We start from the raw sequence: 18,883 nt of genomic DNA, 5'->3' as shown, positions 1-18,883 counted from the left end.
TCCTCAATCTGAATGCCACATCTTTCTGCTGAGGAGGAGAGGCTGGTGGATTTGAACCACTAACCTTTTGGTTTAGCAACCGAATGCCTGTGCCACCAGGGTTCTCCGTGTTGTTAAGTGCTGTCAAGTCAGTTCCGACCCATAGCGACCCTATAAAGGGTTTCTGAGGAGCAGCTGGTGAGCTTGAAGCTTGAACCACCGACCTTGCTGTTCAAACCGACTTTGCAGTTCAATGCATTAACCCACGGCGCCACACCAGGACTCCATGTGGGCTAGTTGGTTTGAAACTCGGTGGGCCTTGTAAAGAAGTCTAGATGGGAAACTCACAATGAATTGGTCTTTCTCTCCCCTTCCCGGTGGCTCTCCTGGACTTTGGCTCCTGCTGGTCACCTCAGAGAGAAAGATGAGAGCTCACTACAGCCTAACCTTCCTCCTGCTCTTCGTGATCGCCTCCGGGGCCTCAGAAAACGCCAGCACGTCCCGGGGCTGTGGGCTGGACCTCCTCCCTCAGTACGTTTCCTTGTGCGACCTGGACACCATCTGGGGCATCGTGGTGGAGGCGGTGGCCGGAGCAGGTGCCTTGATAACACTGCTGCTGCTGCTCATCCTGTTGGTGCGGCTGCCGTTCATCAAGGACAAGGAGAAGAGGGACCCTGTGGTCCTCCACTTCCTCTTCCTCCTGGGGACCCTGGGCCTCTTCGGGCTGACGTTCGCCTTCATCATCCGAGAGGACGAGACTATCTGCTCGGTGCGCCGCTTCCTATGGGGCGTCCTCTTCGCCCTCTGCTTCTCCTGCCTGCTGGGCCAGGCGTGGCGCGTGCGGAGGCTGGTGCGTCATGGCAAGAGCCCATCCGGCTGGCAGCTGGCGGCCGTGGCGCTGTGCCTCATGCTGGTCCAGGTCATCATTGCCATTGAGTGGCTCGTGCTGACGGTGCTGCGTGACGCGAGGCCGGCCTGCGCCTACGAGCCCATGGACTTCGTCATGGCTCTCACCTACGACATGGTGCTGCTGGTGGCCACCCTGGGGCTGGCCCTCGGCACACTGTGCGGCAAGTTCAAGAAGTGGAAACAGAACGGAGCCTGTATCCTGGTCACGGCCATCCTCTCTGTGCTTATCTGGGTGGCCTGGATGACCATGTATCTGTTTGGCAACGCCGAACTCAGGCAAGGAGAGACCTGGGGGGACCCCACCTTGGCCATCACCCTGGTGGCCAGCGGCTGGGTCTTCGTCATCTTCCACGCCATCCCCGAGATCCACTGTGCCATCCTCCCAGCCCCGCAGGAGAACACGCCCAACTACTTCGACACATCACAGCCCAGGATGCGGGAGACAGCCTTCGAGGAGGATGTGCAGCTGCCTCGGACCTACATGGAGAACAAGGCCTTCTCGATGGATGAGCACAATGCAGGTAAGGTGCATTTCGTCCCTGGGGCAGACTCGGGGCCGTGCTTCACAGAGGACTTGCTCCTTTCCGGTACAGGCACACGGTCCCCAGGACCATAAATAACGGCCCTGAGAAGGAATTTTTTTTTTTTTATAACCAATTGCCCACTAATTCAATGACTTCTTTTGGTACAGCACTGCTGGGCATCCATCCCAGGCAGTCATTGCCTGGAAACCCTGCCTCTCACCCCTCCCAGAGTCAGTCATGACTGTCCCTTTAAGTGGGGATGTTCTTTCTGTTTTCCACACTCCTCACCATTCTCTATTGCTCCCTGGAACTCTTTGCATGTGAAACTTATGTGTCAGATGGATGCAGGGGCCTGTGAGGGTCCCTCTCCCCACCTCAGTCACCTAGATGTGTGCTGGTGGTTGGTTGTGTGCCATGGAGTCAGTTCCGACTAACAGTGACCCTGCATAGAGTCTCCAAGGAGCAACTCGTGGGTTTGAACTGCCGACCTTGCGGTTCAAACAGATCTTGTGGACCAATGCATTATCCCACAGCACTCTGAGCAAATTACTTTCTCTCTCTTTGAGCCTCAGTTTTCCTCATCTGTGAAATGGAAATGAGAGAATCTTTCTCATGGAGGTTTGTGAGCACTAACATGGCGAGTGTAAAGCCCTGTAGAAGCTGGTGCATTGTGTGTAGTTCCTGTGAAAGTACAGTCTGAGATGAGGGCTCGGGTGTAGGTAGTTTGCTTGGGGGTGACCCACACACACAGTGAGCGCAGTACTGTCTCAATGCACAGGGCTGTCCCCCGCTCCAGGACGATTCTAGGTGCGTCATTACTAGAGAGGGTAGATTAGGGTCCCAGAATTTACCCAAAGGTTTCTCAGGAATGACAATAACAAACCAAACCAGACCTGCTGCCGTGGAGTCTGTGCTGACTCATGTGATCCTACGGGACAGAGCAGACGTGCCCCCACAGGGTTTCCAAGGCTTTCATCGTCACCAGGAAGCAGACTGCCACACCTGTCTCCCACGGAGCTAGCAGCTGAGTGCTTAACCACTGTGCCACCAGGGTTCCTTCCTATAATAGGAGCAATAAGAAAAAACAATGCCAATTATTATCTGAATATTATGTAGCACTGTAGGATAAGCACCGGCTTGCTAACTGCCAGGTCAACAGTTCAAATCCACCAGCCTCTGTGAGTTGGAACCAACTTGATGGCGCTTAACAACAACAATGTAAAAGCAAACTGTTGCCTTGGAGTCGATTCTGATCCATGGCAACCCTGTGTTACAGAGTAGAACTGAGCTCCATGGGGATCACATGACTGTGATCACTACAAAGATAGACTGCTAGATCTTTCTTCTGCATTGTCTCTGGGTGGATTCAAATCACCCATCTTTAGGGTAGTGATCCAGTACCAACCATTTGTACCCAGGGACCGTTCAGGAATAGGAAGTTGATATGTACCATGAAGTCACCTCCAACTCAAACAGTGACTTTTAGGACAGAGATAGAAGTGCCCCTTTACAGTTTCCAAGGCTGTAATTTTCATGAAAGCAGACTGGCACATCTTTCTCCCTTGGATTATCTGGCGGGGTCAGGCTGCTAGCCTTTCAGTTAGCAGCCAAGCACCTGAGCCACTGTGCCACCAGCACTCCTTAGGAGCACCTTGTGGCAGACATTCTTCTTAGAACTTAACCTGCATTATCTCGTTAGTCCTCACAACCACTCCATAAGGCAAGTACCACGATTGCCCCCATTTTATAGATGAGTAAGTGGAGGCCCTACGATGGTAAATCACTGTCCCAAGGTACACAACTAGGATGTGGCCCATCCCACACTGTCATGATCTCTTTTGCAATGAGTCCACCCAGGTGCCTGCCATCTGCAGAGTCAACCTTGTTGGGTTCAGTGCACAGCCTGCTCGCCCCCTGCAGGCCGTGGGGAGCACATCAGCCATCAGCTTCTCCCAGGCCACCCACAGCCCTCCTTCCCACCTGCAGGTACCCTACATCCTGGCCAGACCCACAGGAGGGCATGACCTTTATCAGAGCTGCTCCTTTCTTACCAGAACACCCAGGTTTAGTGTGAGTGTCAGCATCAGTCAGCCGGGCCCCTCGATTACCAGGAGATTGGCAGGGAGTCAGGATGGGTGTGGTCTTTGGGAGCCCAAGAGCCCTACAGAGGGTGTGTTGAGCAGAGACCAGGAGTCTAGCCCAACCTTGGGGTCTGGTGGAACCGCCTATTCCTGGGACCCTCTTGGGCTGAGAAGATTCCAGGAACTCCAGAAATAAACTGACTAACATTCATGTTTTCCTGGACAACTGGTCTGTCACTTTGTCCGATATTCAGCATCATCTGTGACCCCAGGGAGGTCAAGAACCTGCGTTGTTGAAGCCTGATGACCTGACTCTTGGTGAAGCTGGGTACTAGACTGGTCTCTACTGAGTGGTGACGGGAAGCCAGGGGCCATTCTGAGCCTTGTAGGCTGTGGATCTCGTTGTCGTTAAGTGCTGTCGAGTTGCTTCCACTCATAGCGATTCTATATCAGGGTTCCAAGGAGCGGCTGGTGAATTTGAACCGCTGACCTTGTGGTTCAAACCGACATTGCGTTCCAGTGCTTTATCCCACAGCGCCACACATGATCTCATTGGATACCTACAATGACCTGACCAGGTAGGTTTAGGCACTCTTATCATCTCCGTTTTGCAGGCGAAGCAACTGAGTAAGCTGTCCAAAGACAGGGCCAGGTTCCGAACCCCAGCGGTCTGGCCCCAGAGGCCACAGAATTATCCCCTCTTCTAGTAGTACTGAGAGTGCACCATAGTGTGAGGACAGCAGGTGCCTCTGGAGGACACGGAGATATTAGACCAGTTGACAAAGGAAGGAAAGCAAGGCTCTGTGATCAGGCACCATGTTGACAACAGAGCCGGGAGGGAAGAACTGTTCTTCAGAATATCACTAAATGCATCCTTCTTGGAACAATGCAAATAATACTTCTGTGTCTACCTAAGATCCAGGGATCAAATAAACCTGCAACCACAGGTTGGTACAGCAGTATTGGGGATTGCAAAGGGAGCGGTAAGAGCGGAGATGGGGTCTGCACCCCCATTTGGTTCTCACTCAGACATATTCGAAAGCCAAAAGAGTTATTTTTTTCACACCCTTCTTTCTTCCCCGCTGCAAAAAAAAAAAAAAAAAAAGAGTAGCTGTGTTTTTCCTTTCTGATGATGAAGGATGGATGATGATCACGTAGAAGTTTCAAGCAAGCACAAATGCCACGATCTAGTTCCCGTCTCTCTGCACACACACTCACATGCAGATTGACAATGGAGTGTACTGACTTACCTTGGCTGCATGTGAAAATCACTTGCCTGCTTAGAGAGCGTACAGATGCCTGCCTGCGTCTGCTTCCCTAAGTCTGAGCTTCCCCAGGTGATGCTCCGGCGTAACCAGTGGAAACCCCTGGTCTAAGTGGTATTGCATTGTGCTGGCTAATCAATTTCATACCGTGGAGACCTTTCCCAGTCAGTGATGACGGCAGGGCTGCATTATCTTTTTAATGATGTGGAACTTTCTATGGTGAACGATCAATTATTTTTCTGATCATCAGCTGGAGAGTTGTTACGAAATGCTGTCGGGTCGATTTAGCTTCATGGGCGACCCCGTGTGATTAAAGTAGAGCTGTTCTAGAGCATTTGCCTTTATAGAAGCAGGTCACCAGGTATTTCTCTTGTGAACCTGGTGGGTACTATTTGCTTATTTCTGATTTTGTTTTTGTTGTTAAGTGCCATCTTGTCAATTCTGACCCATAGTGACCCTGTTTAGGGTTTCCAAGGAGCAGCTGATGAGCTTGAACCGCCGACCTTCCAGTTCAAACGGCTTTGCAGTCTGGCACATTAACCCCCAGCACTACACCAGGATGCACTGTTATAAACAAGAATCCTTGTTGGCACGATGGTGAAGCGTTGTGCTGTTAACCAAAAAGTTGGCGGTTCGAATCCACCAGCGGCTCTGTGGGAGAAAGAGCTGGTGATCTGCTTCAGTTATGATGGAAAACCCTACAGGGCAGTTGTGGGATCACTGTGAGTCACTTGGGTTCGGTCACTGTGAATCAAAATCAACTCAACAGCACTCAGCAACAAACAATTATAAACAACCCTGCAGTGAACATTCATGCCCTTTCATCTGTGTTCTTTTAAATCAGTTCATTCTTTGCAGCAGAATTCCTAAATGTGGGGCAGAGGTTGCACTTTCAATCTTTTGAGCCCTACTGTCAGACTGTCCCCAGGAAGGTGACCGCATTTACCATCCCCCATTAACAGCTACAGGCGAGCCTTACTTCCCCACCTCTTCATCAGCCTTGCAGCTAACATGTTCTGTTGTTGACCAGAAGGTTAGAGGTTCATGTCTACCCATAGGTGCCTTTGAAGAAAGGCCTGGCAATGTTTTGGAAAATCAGCCATCAAAAATCCCATGGGTCCGAGTCAACTCAATGTGACACTACAGTACAATATACTGGACCGCAAAGTCGGTTTCAACTGCAAGGTCAGTGGTTCAGCCTCACCAACTGCTCCTCAGAAACGCTATACAGGGTCACTATGAGTCGGAATTGATTCGACGCAACTTAAAAACAACACAACTACCTTGGATGTTGCTAAACCTTTCTTTTCCAGTGGCCTTGTTTGGGGTCTTCCATGTCTCTGTTTGTGGAAATTTAAAAAAAAACGAAAGGACCAAACTTCACCTGGGCCCAGGCAGGGCAGGCCTCAGGCAAGACCAGTTGCTTCTGGAGGCTTACAAAGACAACTCGGTTGGAGTCCTGGTTAGGATTCCCTTTGTTCTAGAAAACCTTGCTCTGCTGACCGGGTTAAAGAGTATCACAGAAGAGGGCATGCCTGGGCTGATCTGGGGCTCTGCCAAGCCCCAACAACCTCCACTCCCCTAATTCCTTCTCCCAAGTGAGACCCCACAGAGCTATGGGACTTCACTAGCCTGCTGCTCAGAACTAAGCCTCAACAAGGCACGAGGTATGTGATAAAAGATTAAAATATACCAAAGGATGTCACACCTTGCATCACATCTTGGAAACGCCGTTAACAAGGAGATTTTGGTTCACCTTTCAGAAGAGCAAGAGTCAAGAGTGTTATTTCTTTCTGTTAGGGTTTGAGCTCAAAGATCTCATGGGGGTCTGAGGCTATTTAGACACTGGCCCCTTCTGCTCCCCAGAGGGAGGCTCTGCGTGGATATCTGCAGGAGGGCCACCCTGGCCAGGCAGGAGAAAGTTACAGACTCTGATTGCTGGGGTGTGACCCTTCTTTATAAATGAGCATGCTCAGCTTTTCAGAGCTGACCCGGATCAGGGTGGCATGCTAGACAGTCAGTCTGACTTCTTGAAGCTGCAAGAAATAGCAGATCCAATGTGAATTGTCCTAAGCAAACAAAACTGTCCCAAGCAGGACTCCTGGTATGGCACTGTAAGGTCAGCACTGGACTGCAAACCGCGAAGTCAACAGTTCTTCTCAAACCCCATAAAGCAGAGGTGGGGAACATCTGGCTGAAGTAATTTGATCCGAAATCATTTAGTCTGGCCCAGCCAAGGCAATGGCAGGTAGGACTTGAAACTCAATAAATCTTGGAGCTTTTTTCATAACAACATAAATTTATGTTAAATGATGTTATAAATATCTGACTGGCCCCTGGCAGAAAAAAGGTTCCCCAACCCTGCGATTGGAGTCCTGGTGTGGCACTGTGGATTAATGCACCACACTGCAAAGCCATTTGAACTGCAAGGTCGGCAGCTCAAGTTCACCAGCTGCTCCTCAGAAACCCTATGCAGGGTTGCTACGGCACTTAACAACAACTCCTCCTGCTATTCAGCATAACTATGATTTGGAACCAACTTGGAGGGCACTTAGCAACAACACAGCAAACAAAGGAAGCCTCAATGACAAGATCTGATTTCTCTGTGATAGCATCCTAGCAACCCACAGCGCCATACTTGCACTGAGTCCTAATTGAAAATAGGTCAATTTCCCATGATGCTCTAGTAAAAAAAATCTCAGGGCTGCCTCTGATTGGACCCGATTACCCTTCCCTGAGCCAATCAGTGTGGCCAGAAAGATCTGATTCCCTGATTCCCTCCCACTGCCATCAAGTTGATTCTGACTCCCGTTGACCAGGCTGAACAGATGTGTGTCCTCTTCCTCCAAGGCAGTTGTAGAGCTGGAAGAGGGTGTTCCCCAGAAAAAAAGCCACAGATAGGCACAGCAGAGAGAGACCCTCAGGCTGGGCTCTCCACAGATGGGCAATCCAACCAGCTTTTGTCTCTTTGAAGAAAAAGTGTTTGGGCCGCAGACTAGGTGTTAACTGCTGAACTGCTGTGCTGTTTGGTTTTCTGGCTCAGGGTGAGAAGAATCATGGTCCAAGGGTTGTTGGACGGCTCCTCAGCATCCCTTCTTTGGAGATGCTACAGTAGAACATGTTTTCATAAGCATGCCTTGGAACGTGCATTCCCCACCCCACCCCAGTTGTGTTGATCTCATGCACCATAGTAGAACTGTGCCCTATAGGGGTTTGGTGTGTTTAATATTAATATTGTGTTTGGGAGAGTAGAATTTCTGTTGTTTAATATTGTGTTTTGGGTGAAGGTTTGCACAGCAGTTAAGGTTCCCACTCAGCAATTCTATGGGGCTTTTAATAGCTGATTTTTAAAATTACTTCACCAGACCTTTATTCCAAGACACCTCTGGGGGACTTGAACCTGCCACCTTTTGGTTACCATCCAAGTGTGTTCACCATTTGCTCCACCCAAGGACTTGGAGCTGCTCCTAATGTCACTGAAAAGCAAATTCCTTCTAAGTGACTGATTGTGATGGAATAAAGCACAGTATACAGGAGTGGGTATAGTGAGATGGCTAAGAGCAGATGTTCTGTCTGGTTGTATTGATTTTCAAATGCTACTTCGAACACTTACAAGCTGTGTGAGACCTAGGGTAGGTTACGTCACCTCTCTGTGTCCCATGTAAATAGGACTAATAAAGCACTGGACTGCTAGCCTCAGATTGGCAGTTTCAAACTCACCAACTGTTCCTCTGAAATCCTATACAGGGTCGCCATGAGTCTGAACTGACTTGATGGCACTTAACAATAACAACAGCAAGGTATTAAGAAGATTCCATGATTATCTGTAAAGTACTTTTCACCCTGCCTGCCTGGCTCCTGGGTGGCAGTCCATGAAGATTACCTATAGTATCAGGGGACTGTGGTCGTGTTGCAGCGCTGTAGGATAAGCGCTAGACCACAAGATCAGTGGTTCAAACCCACCAGCTGCTCCTCAGAAACCCTATACAGGGTCTCTGTGGGTGGAAACTGACTCCAAAACACAACAGTAACCGGGTCCTGCTCCCCTGGCAATTTGTAAACAATTCAGACTCTTTGTCCAGAAAAGTGACAGCTTAGTGCGTCCTTGAGAATGCAGATGGTGCCAGTGTGGACTTGTTCTGACACAGCTTTTCTCTAGGAAAAAGGAAGCTCAGAGCTCTGCAAGTCCAGCACGTGAGAAACCTCCCGGATGTGAAACCTGCTAGCATGTGTTGGCCCCTTTTACTCTGGTTTAGAAGGGACCAGTTCCTGCCCTGTCGCTTTGCCAGAGAACAACCCCATCAGGCATGGGAGAGCGCATCCAGGGATGAAGGGGTGGTGGTACACTTCATAGGGACTACATAGGGCCTGTGCGTCACAGAGGCCTGCCCACGGCCGCCGGGGAAAGAGTTAGCTCAACCCTGGGCCTCCTTCCCCCTAGAGCCACCAGAGGCCTGAACTCCACAAACTCCCTAGCCCCACACAGAGCCCAGGAACAAAGCCCCTTTGTGACTTTTGTTTTGCATCAGGCTTGTGACAAAGGGGAGGAGTTGGTGGGTGCCTGGAGCAGAGCTCCCTGGGAGAAAACATTTGTGTTGTGTTGCTGCCCCTCCCTCAGCTCTCAGGACGGCGGGATTCCGAAATGGCAGCTTGGGAAACAGACCCAGCGCTCCATTCAGAAGCAACGTGTACCATCCCACTGAAATGGCCGTGGTACTCAATGGCGGGACTGTAAGTATCAAGAGGTGATGTGTTGGCAGGACGCCTCGGAGTGTACAGTGTTGGGGAGCAGCTTCGACGGGGACACACTGCTCTGGGATGTGGCCTGCAAGACGGTGGCTTCATCGACACCCCTCGCAGCTAGAATGCATGCCATGCTTACATACTTCCCCCCGCCCCCTTTCTGCACGCACGAAGACACGCCACTTACAAACTCGTCCTAGAGGACAATGTCCCAGATGTCCTGAGGGCTGCTCTTGCTATAGCCAGTGTGGATCTTTTGGTCTTTGCTACACACTGCCCCCAACCCTCACCCTCAGGAGCCCTGTGAAAAGCACAGAATTTTGAAGCAGCCCTGGCACTTTTTTCTGGCATCCTAGGTCCCCTTCCCCAAGTTCCTCAAATCTGTGTGTCCCCATATAGGCACCAAGCGCCCCACCCTCACCATCCCCACTTTCTAACAGACGTCCTAAGAAATTGAAGCCATTACCATTTCTCTACCGGGAACCCACACCCATAAAAAAAGGAGAGGGGTTACTATCTGATGCCAAACAGACCTGCAGCACAATTATCATTGTTTACATTTTTTGCCTTTGTGGAATGACATCATTTTGTTTTTCCAACAATGCCCACGTTTACTTTGCACACATAGCGACATGCTTCTTTCAGAGCCGATGCATGAACCACTTTACGTGTGTCAACTCGGTTTCCATTCTATCTATCATGTACCAGTTCCATGACTCAACGTGAGCATTTTTTCTTTTCATATAAGTCAGGGACGGGCTTGGCTCTCTAGAGGAAAATCCTGATTTTATTTGGGAACTTGGGTTTTCGAGGCTTTTTGAGTGGCATGCTGGGATTGGTCTGGAAAAAGCTCCGAGACCAGCAGACTGACCCATGTGCGTTCTCCAGCCTCCAAGGTCCGCGGGGCTGGCTGACTGACTGTCAGACGCCAAGCGAGCCCCTGACTCACAAGCATTTGGCCTGTGTGTTAGGAAACTGCCCCCAACCACCCCTAACTCCCCCATGTCCCTGTGCCTGAAAACACCCTGGACTTAGAAACAGAAGTTGACTTCCTGGGCCAGGAAACTGATATTCATTAGGGGTGGAGGATTCTAGAAAAAGGAAGATGGATACCAAAACAGCAGTATCTCTCTGTTGGTGGCTGATGGCTGTTTTGGGGATCGTTCAATTTATCTCTGTCTGGCACGTTGTTACCGATACCGAATCCGCTTCTACGTTGATTTTGCACAGAGTTCTCAGTGTGCTATCCTTGTTTACAGATCCCAACTGCACCGCCAAGTTACACTGGACGACACCTCTGGTGAAAGACTTTTAAGTTCCAGAGAATAAGAATCTCGCTTACCGATTTTATTCCCTGGCCCTGTCTTTATTGAGGGAGAAGTCAGTAACAGTAACTGAGCAAGGCCGCCTCACAGCCAGGAGGTTTGGAAATCCTTGCTAAGGGGATTTCGTGTAAATCTGAACATTGCTGAACCGAAAAGCTAACACCGACTGCCCACCCCGCGCCCGCCACCCACATGCACACACGTAACACCAGACCAACCTCAAGCTTCGTAAACTAAAGCAAAGCTAATTGCACATAGTAGTAGAGGCTCACTTGAAAATGTGGCTGGGAAGACCATGTCACCTTGGGGGTCGAACGAGACTAAATTCACAGCTGGTGGGCCAGGCTGGTGACGGGGGAAGGTCAGGGTCCCCCAACCTTCTCAGCAAGTGCACCATCCACGTGGCCTCTCGGAGATGACCCTTTGGTGGACCAGCTTGCCTGTGGTGTGCACGTTGTCAGGGCTTGGGAGTGGTTAAGGAGGGTGCGAGCCCACACCCAGCTGCATCAGCGGGAGAGGGGGGTGGGCTTTATAGCTAGTGTTGCTGGAAGGATCTGGGCATGTGCCAAAGAAGAGATGGTTACCTGGCGCTTCACCTGAGCATATGATTTTTAAAATGGTGGCCAACCACCACCTCCTTAAGTGAGCCTCTTTGCAAGACCTCCCCTCCCCAGTAGAACCCCCGAAATATTTTGGTGTAGAGCAGCAACATAAGATGTCTCCACAGCCAACCTTGCCTCTCTTGACCATCGGCTCCCTCTTCCTGCACTTCTCCCAGCCCTTTCCCAACTTATTTCCAAATTCATTACAAAAGCTCACATAGGGCCACCAGGAAAGCCACATGTCCCAGGGCAGGCCATCCCAAGATACCTTGGGAATTTTTCTGTGGACAAGTGTGATGGGGATTTCTGGGGGAGGGAGGGGACATTTCCTGCTGCTTTTTTTTTGGGGGGGGGGGGGGGGGGGTCATTTTTATCTTGGTTTTCTGCAGTTTCCATGAAAATAGTTCTCCAAACCCATTGTGTTCCCATCATGGTTTCCATCTGTCCTGAGCCAATCCTTCCTTCCTTCGTTGTGTGGTATTCCCAGCATCTCAGCCATTAAAGCCCATGTTCTCCTCGGCACTGTTTGGCCAGCATAATCGCTAGCAACAGGTTTTAACCTGCCTGCTTGGAATGGATAGCTGAGGGTGGTCTTTTGCATACACTCTAATCACTGTATTGCTTTTTTCTGTAAAACAACCCACAAGCCTTTAACCTCTAAAGAAAATGAAAAAGGTTAGTGTTTTGAGGGGGAATGAGCTGAGAATGTTCTAATAAACCTTCTGATTTTTCACAAGGCCAAGTCTCTGCTGGGTTCCCTCCTCCTCTCCCTGCCCCAACCCTTGCAGGGCACTGGGGAAACCGAGGCAGGCCTGGCCATCCTCACTGTGGCCCCTGCTACCAGGGCCACTCCTCCCAGCTCTCCCTTTCCCTTGAGCCCTCCCCTGCATGGAGGAGAGACTGCATGGCAGTAGAATGCCACCCTACCTGACTTCCGGAATCACCCCCACCTTGACCCAGAGCATGTGCTTGCTTCTAGAAACCCCGGCTTTAGTCCTGTGCCAAGCCACCTGGGGTGGATTGTAGACATGCAGTATTGGGGAAGGGGTAGGGGGCAGGACACTAGGACCTGAGGTGGGGGCGGGGAGGGTGGTGGGTGCATGTAGACCATCTTCTGGGAAGTAAGATCTCCCAACACTGGGGGTCCGATCCATGAAAACCGACAGGGGTACACATTCTCGTGCCAGGAAATGGTTGCTCACCCCTGCTCCCTGGAGTCCTTTGGAGCTCTCTGATCCTGCCAGTGACTCAGTCTACAGGCCTCCTCCTTGCCTGGGGAGCTGGTCACATGATTGCTTTCTCAGTTCTTTGTTGTCCCACCAGCCAAGGTGAGCGCAGCTTAAGTGGTGACAAGTGGGAAGTGACTATCAGCATCATACAAAGGGAGCCATCTATAAGCAGCAGAAAACTCACTGGATGAGGCCCCCTCACCCCCACATTTAAATCTCTGTTATGCATCTGGGTGGTCTCACCAGTGTGGCGGAGGCGACGGGGTCATGGCAGAAGAGCCAGAGCCTTCTTTTTCTAGTGGTTTCACCTGAAGAGTACAAAGAGCCATCTCTGCCCGCATCCGGTGGACACCAGCTCCCCCGGGAGCCGAGTTTGAAGGCAGAATAAGTGACACCCCTGCTCAAGGTGTTTCTGTAGCCAAGACTTGTTGGGGGGCCATGATGGGCAGGAGAGCCTCTGGGAACGAAATACCTAATTGTAAGCACAAATCTTTCTGTGTCTGCTTCTTAGAATCACTTTGGGACTATAACAGCCACTCTGTCCCCCCTTTTCATGGGAAGCTGCCATTGCATCTCAGATTTGTCCGCTGGATATGGAGGGCTGGGCGGGGGAGTGGGAGTATCCGCTCTGAGAACTTAGAAGCTGGAAGATTCCCTGTGTCTCAAGTGTCTCTGGGTTTTAAGGTCCGGTGGTTGGAAGCTGTGCTTCATGACAGATTCGGGCAAGGCCCCCTGAACAAAGCTCAACTTGGCATGGGCTTCAGTCAACAACTTATTGGTTGAGCCAAGGCTGAGTTGAATGTCTCAGGCCGAAGAACCTCAGTGAAAGTTGAAAGGAAACATTGTGGCTTTTATAATCCAATGATTATACCAGCTGACAGTTCTCAGTGGGTGCTTTTTATTAATTGATAAAGAGCTCAGGCTCGTTTTTCATAGATAATATATATTTATTAAATGTATTAATGTGTGTTTTATAATGTTTCTCCTCCCCTGGCTGACTGTTGGCATACATATACACACACACACACACACACATATATATATATATATACTGATATTAAAAAAAAAAAGTTAAAGAAAATTTTGAGACAATCAGTGTGTACCATAAATGGCTATATATACATATTACAAATTTTAAAGGGTTGTAAAGCATGGGCAGATAGGTTTTATTTTCAAAATGCTGTTCTTAACATCCAAATAAAAGCTGTACTATTTACTTAGGTTGTGTGGTAGCTTGTCAAAATAACCCAACACCACTAGAGGTTTTCGGATCTGCCCTGAGGCTGAATTTGGCCTTGTGAACTGGAGGATGCTGGTTAACAGCAAACCATAGCACAAATGAAGGCAAAAATGTTCACTCGACTCATACGGTGAAGAACTTTCTAGATTTTAGGATCTAGGCAACAAAGATCTCCTGTCTGTCATTGTCTGGATTGAAATATCTCATCTTGGGTTTTCAGTAAAAGAAGAGCCTGTCTGCTTTGGAAGAGATTTGGGGGGTTCACTGCAAAGGAAGCTGGGAAACTGAGTCAGAGCCCTTCCATATCTCTGGGACCTGGAGTTCACTGGTGTAGACAGAACCTCCAGAAGCAAGAAGGAAATCTCTGGGTGAAAGAATGACAGTTTTGGATTTTTTTGCTGAAAGTTAAGAGGATAGCACTTTGTTTCTGACAAATGATACTGTGGGAAAGATTCTGCCTCCTCATGTACCAAGTCTTAACATTCAAGGGATCACACTGATGGAAGCATGCTTTGGACCGTTTACTTGCATGGGACGCTTGGAGTTCAGGCTGGAGAGGATTACGGTGCTGGCAGCCTAGCTGCGGCCGCTTCATCCTCCTCCATTTTGCATTTCACTGTAAAAAAAGGGGAGCAGAAAGAAAGTCAAGGCTGGTATACAGTTTTATCACCTGCCTATGTGTGAAGATGTCCATTTGTACCACATGCAGCTGAGCGCATGGTGTAGCTCTGGCCCCATGGATCCATCCACCAGAGAACACAGGGCCACCATCCTTCAGGGCCACACATGCAGTTTCAAAGCCATTTCAAGCCACACTTGTCCTTTCTTAGTTCAGGGTGTGGGGACTGGAGGGAGGGAGGCTTACTAAACAATGACCACAGGTCCTAGGCTCTTGTTTCACCCCAATCTGTCATCACGCGCCTGCTCTGCTCCCGAAATTAAAGACTCAGGAAGAAGCTTGAAAAGCTCGTCACGGTTTCGGCCAGAGTGCAATCCCGGTGATGCCCTGAGTCTGCCAAACATGAAAGTTCCTTGAGCACAGAGCAAGGCACTGTTTGTGAGAGAAACTGATCCCAAACAGATAAAACAAAAAGAAAACTCACTGTCATCGAGTCATAGTGACCCCATGTAGGCTTTCTGAGAATAACTTTTGATGGGGACAAAAAGTCTCATCTTTCTCCCAAGGAGTTGCTGATGGATTTGAACTGCTAGCCAGTGCCTAACAGCACCACCGAGGATCCTTTAAGTAGATAAAAGTCCCTCCCAAATAAATGTGAGAACCCTGTCCTTTGTGGGGGTAGGTTTTTTTGTTTTTTTTTTTAGAAAGACCCTCTATATTTTGCTCTAGTAATCATGTGCTTACCTTGTGGGTTAATGTCTGCAGGGTTGTTCTGTGGAATGGTGTGGCGCTGCAGGATAAGCACTGGACCAAAAGGCTGGTTTGAACCACAAGGTTGGCAGTTCAAACTCACCAACCGCTCCTCGGAAACCCTATACATGGTTGTTATGAGTCAAAATCGACTCAACAGCACTTAACAACTGGTATGGCACTGTAAAATAAGCACGCTAACAGCAAGGTTAAGGAGCTCTGGTAGCGTAGTGGTTACGAATCAGGCTGCGAACCGCAAGGTCAGCAGTTCAAAACTACCAGCTGTTCCGCGGGAGAAAAAAATGAAGCTTTCTGCTTCCATAAAGATTTACAGCCTCGGAAACCCTGTACAGGGTCGCTATGAGTCAGAACGAACTCCACGGCACATAACAACGGCAAGGTTGGCAGTTCAAACTCACTAGCCATTCCTCAGAAACCCTATTCAGAACTGACTCAATGGCATATCACAGCAGCCACACAGCAGCAGAAGTGTAATTCAGTCACACTGTCTCCAGACCTCTCTGACTGACCAGTGGCCCATTCTAGCCGGGCCCACCACCGGAGAGGGTCCACACCACCATTTGCAATGAAGTTACAGTAAAACTTCTGAAGACCAGAACTCAATGTGGTCCTTGCATTGCAGGGTCACCTCCCAAGTTTTCCACCATTAACGGTGCAGTCTTACCATTTTCCTTCATTTGTTTTTGTGGAAAATACTTCCATATTCTCTGATGGATTCCGTCTTTCACGAGTTTTACTGTACGAGGGGGCTTCAAAAAGTCCATGGGGAAATCCCACGATCTTTTCATTCCATCCTTCCATGAACTTTGTGAAGCCCCCTTATGTTTTTCCTACTGCAAGAGGGCAGAATGTGTCCAGCAACATAGCGGAGCCCTGTAGACTTCAAATGGTACACCTGCCACTGGGGTATACACAGTTTTCATCTTCCACCCAAATACTCCAGGTGCAGTTTCCATGAACCCTCTTTTCATGATGTGAAGCCTGGCCCCCCTCGCCATCCTGCCCACAGTGTACAAATCCCAGGGCCCAAACGGGAATGGTTGGAAGGAGACTCTTGCAGCCTCCTTACCAGTTGTATGACTAACTAACAGATGCAGGTGTGCTTCTTTGGTTTTGTAATGGTTCTTGGTAAGTCAACCCAGAAGGAATATTTTTACCACTGGGAGCCTGTGGTCACAGGAAGTTTTTTTTTTTAATGGTTTTGAGTCAAAATTGCCCCTTTTGCCACAAAGTCTGGGAAAGCTGGAACCTGTGTAAGGGTCAGAAAAGAAAATGCAAATCTTTTTTTCTAAAGTTCTAGGAAAGTTGTAAGACCACACATGTCAAAGACAGAACTTGCAAGATCCAGACAAGCAAGACAGGGGTCACCGTTCATGGAACATCTGCAGACAGCTCTGATAAAAACCCCGTATGTATCAGACACGATTTAGGGTGACCATTAGCCACTTGTCACAGATGCGGGGTGCCCTCAGTGTTCCTCATGGATCAGGGATGTGCTAGTAAACACTGAGCAATCAGCCAGGCAGGATGGAGGTGATGTGTCCTGATTTGTAGCACTTGCCAGTTTCCAGAGCAGATTTCAAGTTGTCAGTCTGACACCATGATTCAGATGTGGAAAAGGATGTGCGTGCGTCCATGGAGCCAGATCGGTACACCGGTAGGTGCCTATGGGAACTTGAGAGCATCGTGTTGAACTGGTGTGTATGGGGATGCTTTAGGTCTCTATTTACCAACTGCTCCTCAGATGGGGTGGTGCTATGGATTAACATACTGCAAGGTAGGCTGTTCAAAACACCAGCCGCTCCTCAGAAACCATATACAGCAGGGCTGGGGAGCCTTTTTTCTGCTAAAAATTAGTCTGCAATATTTGGTGTGGAGTCCTGGTGTGGCGCTGTGGGATAAAGCACTGGACTGCAAGGTTGGTTTGAACCACAAGGTCGGTGGTTTAAACTTACTAGCTGCTACTTGAAAACCCTATACAGGGATACTATGAGTTGGAACCAACTCAATGGCACTTACCAACAATATATGGTCAAACATTTTTATTAACTCGCCCCTAATGTGATGGAGGCCTGGTGTGGCGCTGTGGGTTAATGCGCCAGACTGCAAAGCCGTTTGAACTGCAAGGTCGGTGGTTCAAGCTCACCATCAGCTCCTCAGAAACCTTATACAGGGTCGCTATGGGTCAGAACCGACTCAACGGCACTTAATAACAACAACAATATGATGGCTAAGAAGCTCTGGTAGCGTAGTGGTTACAAATCAGGCTATGAACCTCAAGGTCAACAGTTTGAAACCACCAGCTGTTCTGCAAAAGAAAGATGAGGCTTTTTGCTCCCATAAGTTGCTGAGTCGGAACCAACTCCACGGCACATAACCACCAATGTGATGGCTGGAATCCTGGAGTGGCGCTGTGAGTTAAGGTACTAGACTGCAAGGTTGGTTTGAATGGCAAGGTTGGCGATTTAAGCTTATCAGCAGCTATTCAGAAACCCTATACAGGGTCGCTATGGGTCGGAACTGACTCGACAGCACTCAACAACATACTTTACTATGGAGTCCTGGTGTAGTACTGTAGGATAATGCACTGGACTGCAACATTGATTTGAAACAAGGTCAGCAGTTCAAAGTCACCAGCTGCTCCTTGGAAACCCTATACAGGTTTGCTATGAGTTAGAACAGACTTGAGGGCACTTAACAAGAACAACAAAACTATATTCATAGGTATGTTTACAGCTCATATGTAGAAATATGTATGTAGAAATATCCTTGGTGAAACCTATTGGATAAGGCTTAACTTTAAGATGTCAGTTTGAGGACTAAGGTGCATCAGATCCAAGCCATGGTATTTCCAATCACCTCATATGCGTCAGCAGTTCGAAACTACCAGCTGTTCCACAGGAGAAAGATGAGGCTTTCTGCTCCTGTAAAGATTTACAGCCTCGGAAACCCTGTACAGGGTCGCTATGAGTTGAAACTGACTGCATAGCACATAACAACAACAATATATGCGTATGAAAGCTGGACAATGAATAAGGAAGACCAAAGAAGAATTCGTGCTATTGGAGAAGAATATTGAAAAGTAATATGGGCTGCCAGAAGAAAAAACAAATCTGTCGTGGAAGAGGTACAGCCAGAATGCTCCTTAGAAGGGAGGATATACTGTGGACATGTCAAGAGTGCTCAGTCCCTGGAAAAGGACTCATGTTTGGCATGGTGTCCTTTCCCAGGGACTGTCTTCTGTGGCAATGCTGTGTGGATCTGAACATCACTTGAGCCTTGGTGGCCATCAGCTGCCGGAGAAGTCAGTTGGGTGATTTGAAAACAGCCCAGGGGTCTTGCACTGCCTGTGGAAGGGGAACTGACTACCTGCCCTCAGACTGAAGAAGCTCAAGGCATCCTTGTGGTGTTATATGCATTAGCAGACTCCACGGCTAGCCAGAAAGTTGGAGGTTCAAGTTTACCCATAGGCACCTCTAAAAACAAGGCCTGGAAATTAATTTTACCCAAAACAATACAAGCAGAGGTCTACTCTGGCACATGTGGAATTGTCATGAGTCAAGGTTAGCTCGACAGAACTTAAAGAAACAAGACCC

General features: G+C 49.0%; 1 protein-coding gene across 1 annotated transcript; it reads left to right on the top strand.

Moving 5' to 3' along the window:
• Positions 1-397: 397 nt before the first annotated feature.
• On the top strand, positions 398-10,805 carry GPRC5B (G protein-coupled receptor, class C, group 5, member B). The gene is made up of 3 exons (XM_006875956.1): positions 398-1,409; positions 9,377-9,489; positions 10,761-10,805. Exons 1-3 carry the CDS (start codon positions 404-406, stop codon positions 10,803-10,805), a joined length of 1,164 nt encoding a protein of 387 aa, XP_006876018.1. The 5' UTR covers positions 398-403.
• Positions 10,806-18,883: the final 8,078 nt, after the last annotated feature.

Source organism: Chrysochloris asiatica, unplaced genomic scaffold (genome assembly GCF_000296735.1).
Source record: "Chrysochloris asiatica unplaced genomic scaffold, ChrAsi1.0 scaffold00348, whole genome shotgun sequence".
Lineage (NCBI taxonomy): Eukaryota > Metazoa > Chordata > Mammalia > Afrosoricida > Chrysochloridae > Chrysochloris > Chrysochloris asiatica.
Note: the sequence above shows the minus strand (reverse complement) of the source record. Positions and strands in the feature narration are given on the sequence as shown.

Bases quoted from the DNA above. Each gene is read 5' to 3' on its own strand.
- GPRC5B (XM_006875956.1), top strand. From the start codon at position 404: ATGAGAGCTCACTACAGCCTAACCTTCCTCCTGCTCTTCGTGATCGCC. The intron at 1,410-9,376 runs GTAAGGTGCATT...CCCCTCCCTCAG, and splicing joins GATGGATGAGCACAATGCAG to CTCTCAGGACGGCGGGATTC. The intron at 9,490-10,760 runs GTAAGTATCAAG...CCTTGTTTACAG, and splicing joins TGGTACTCAATGGCGGGACT to ATCCCAACTGCACCGCCAAG.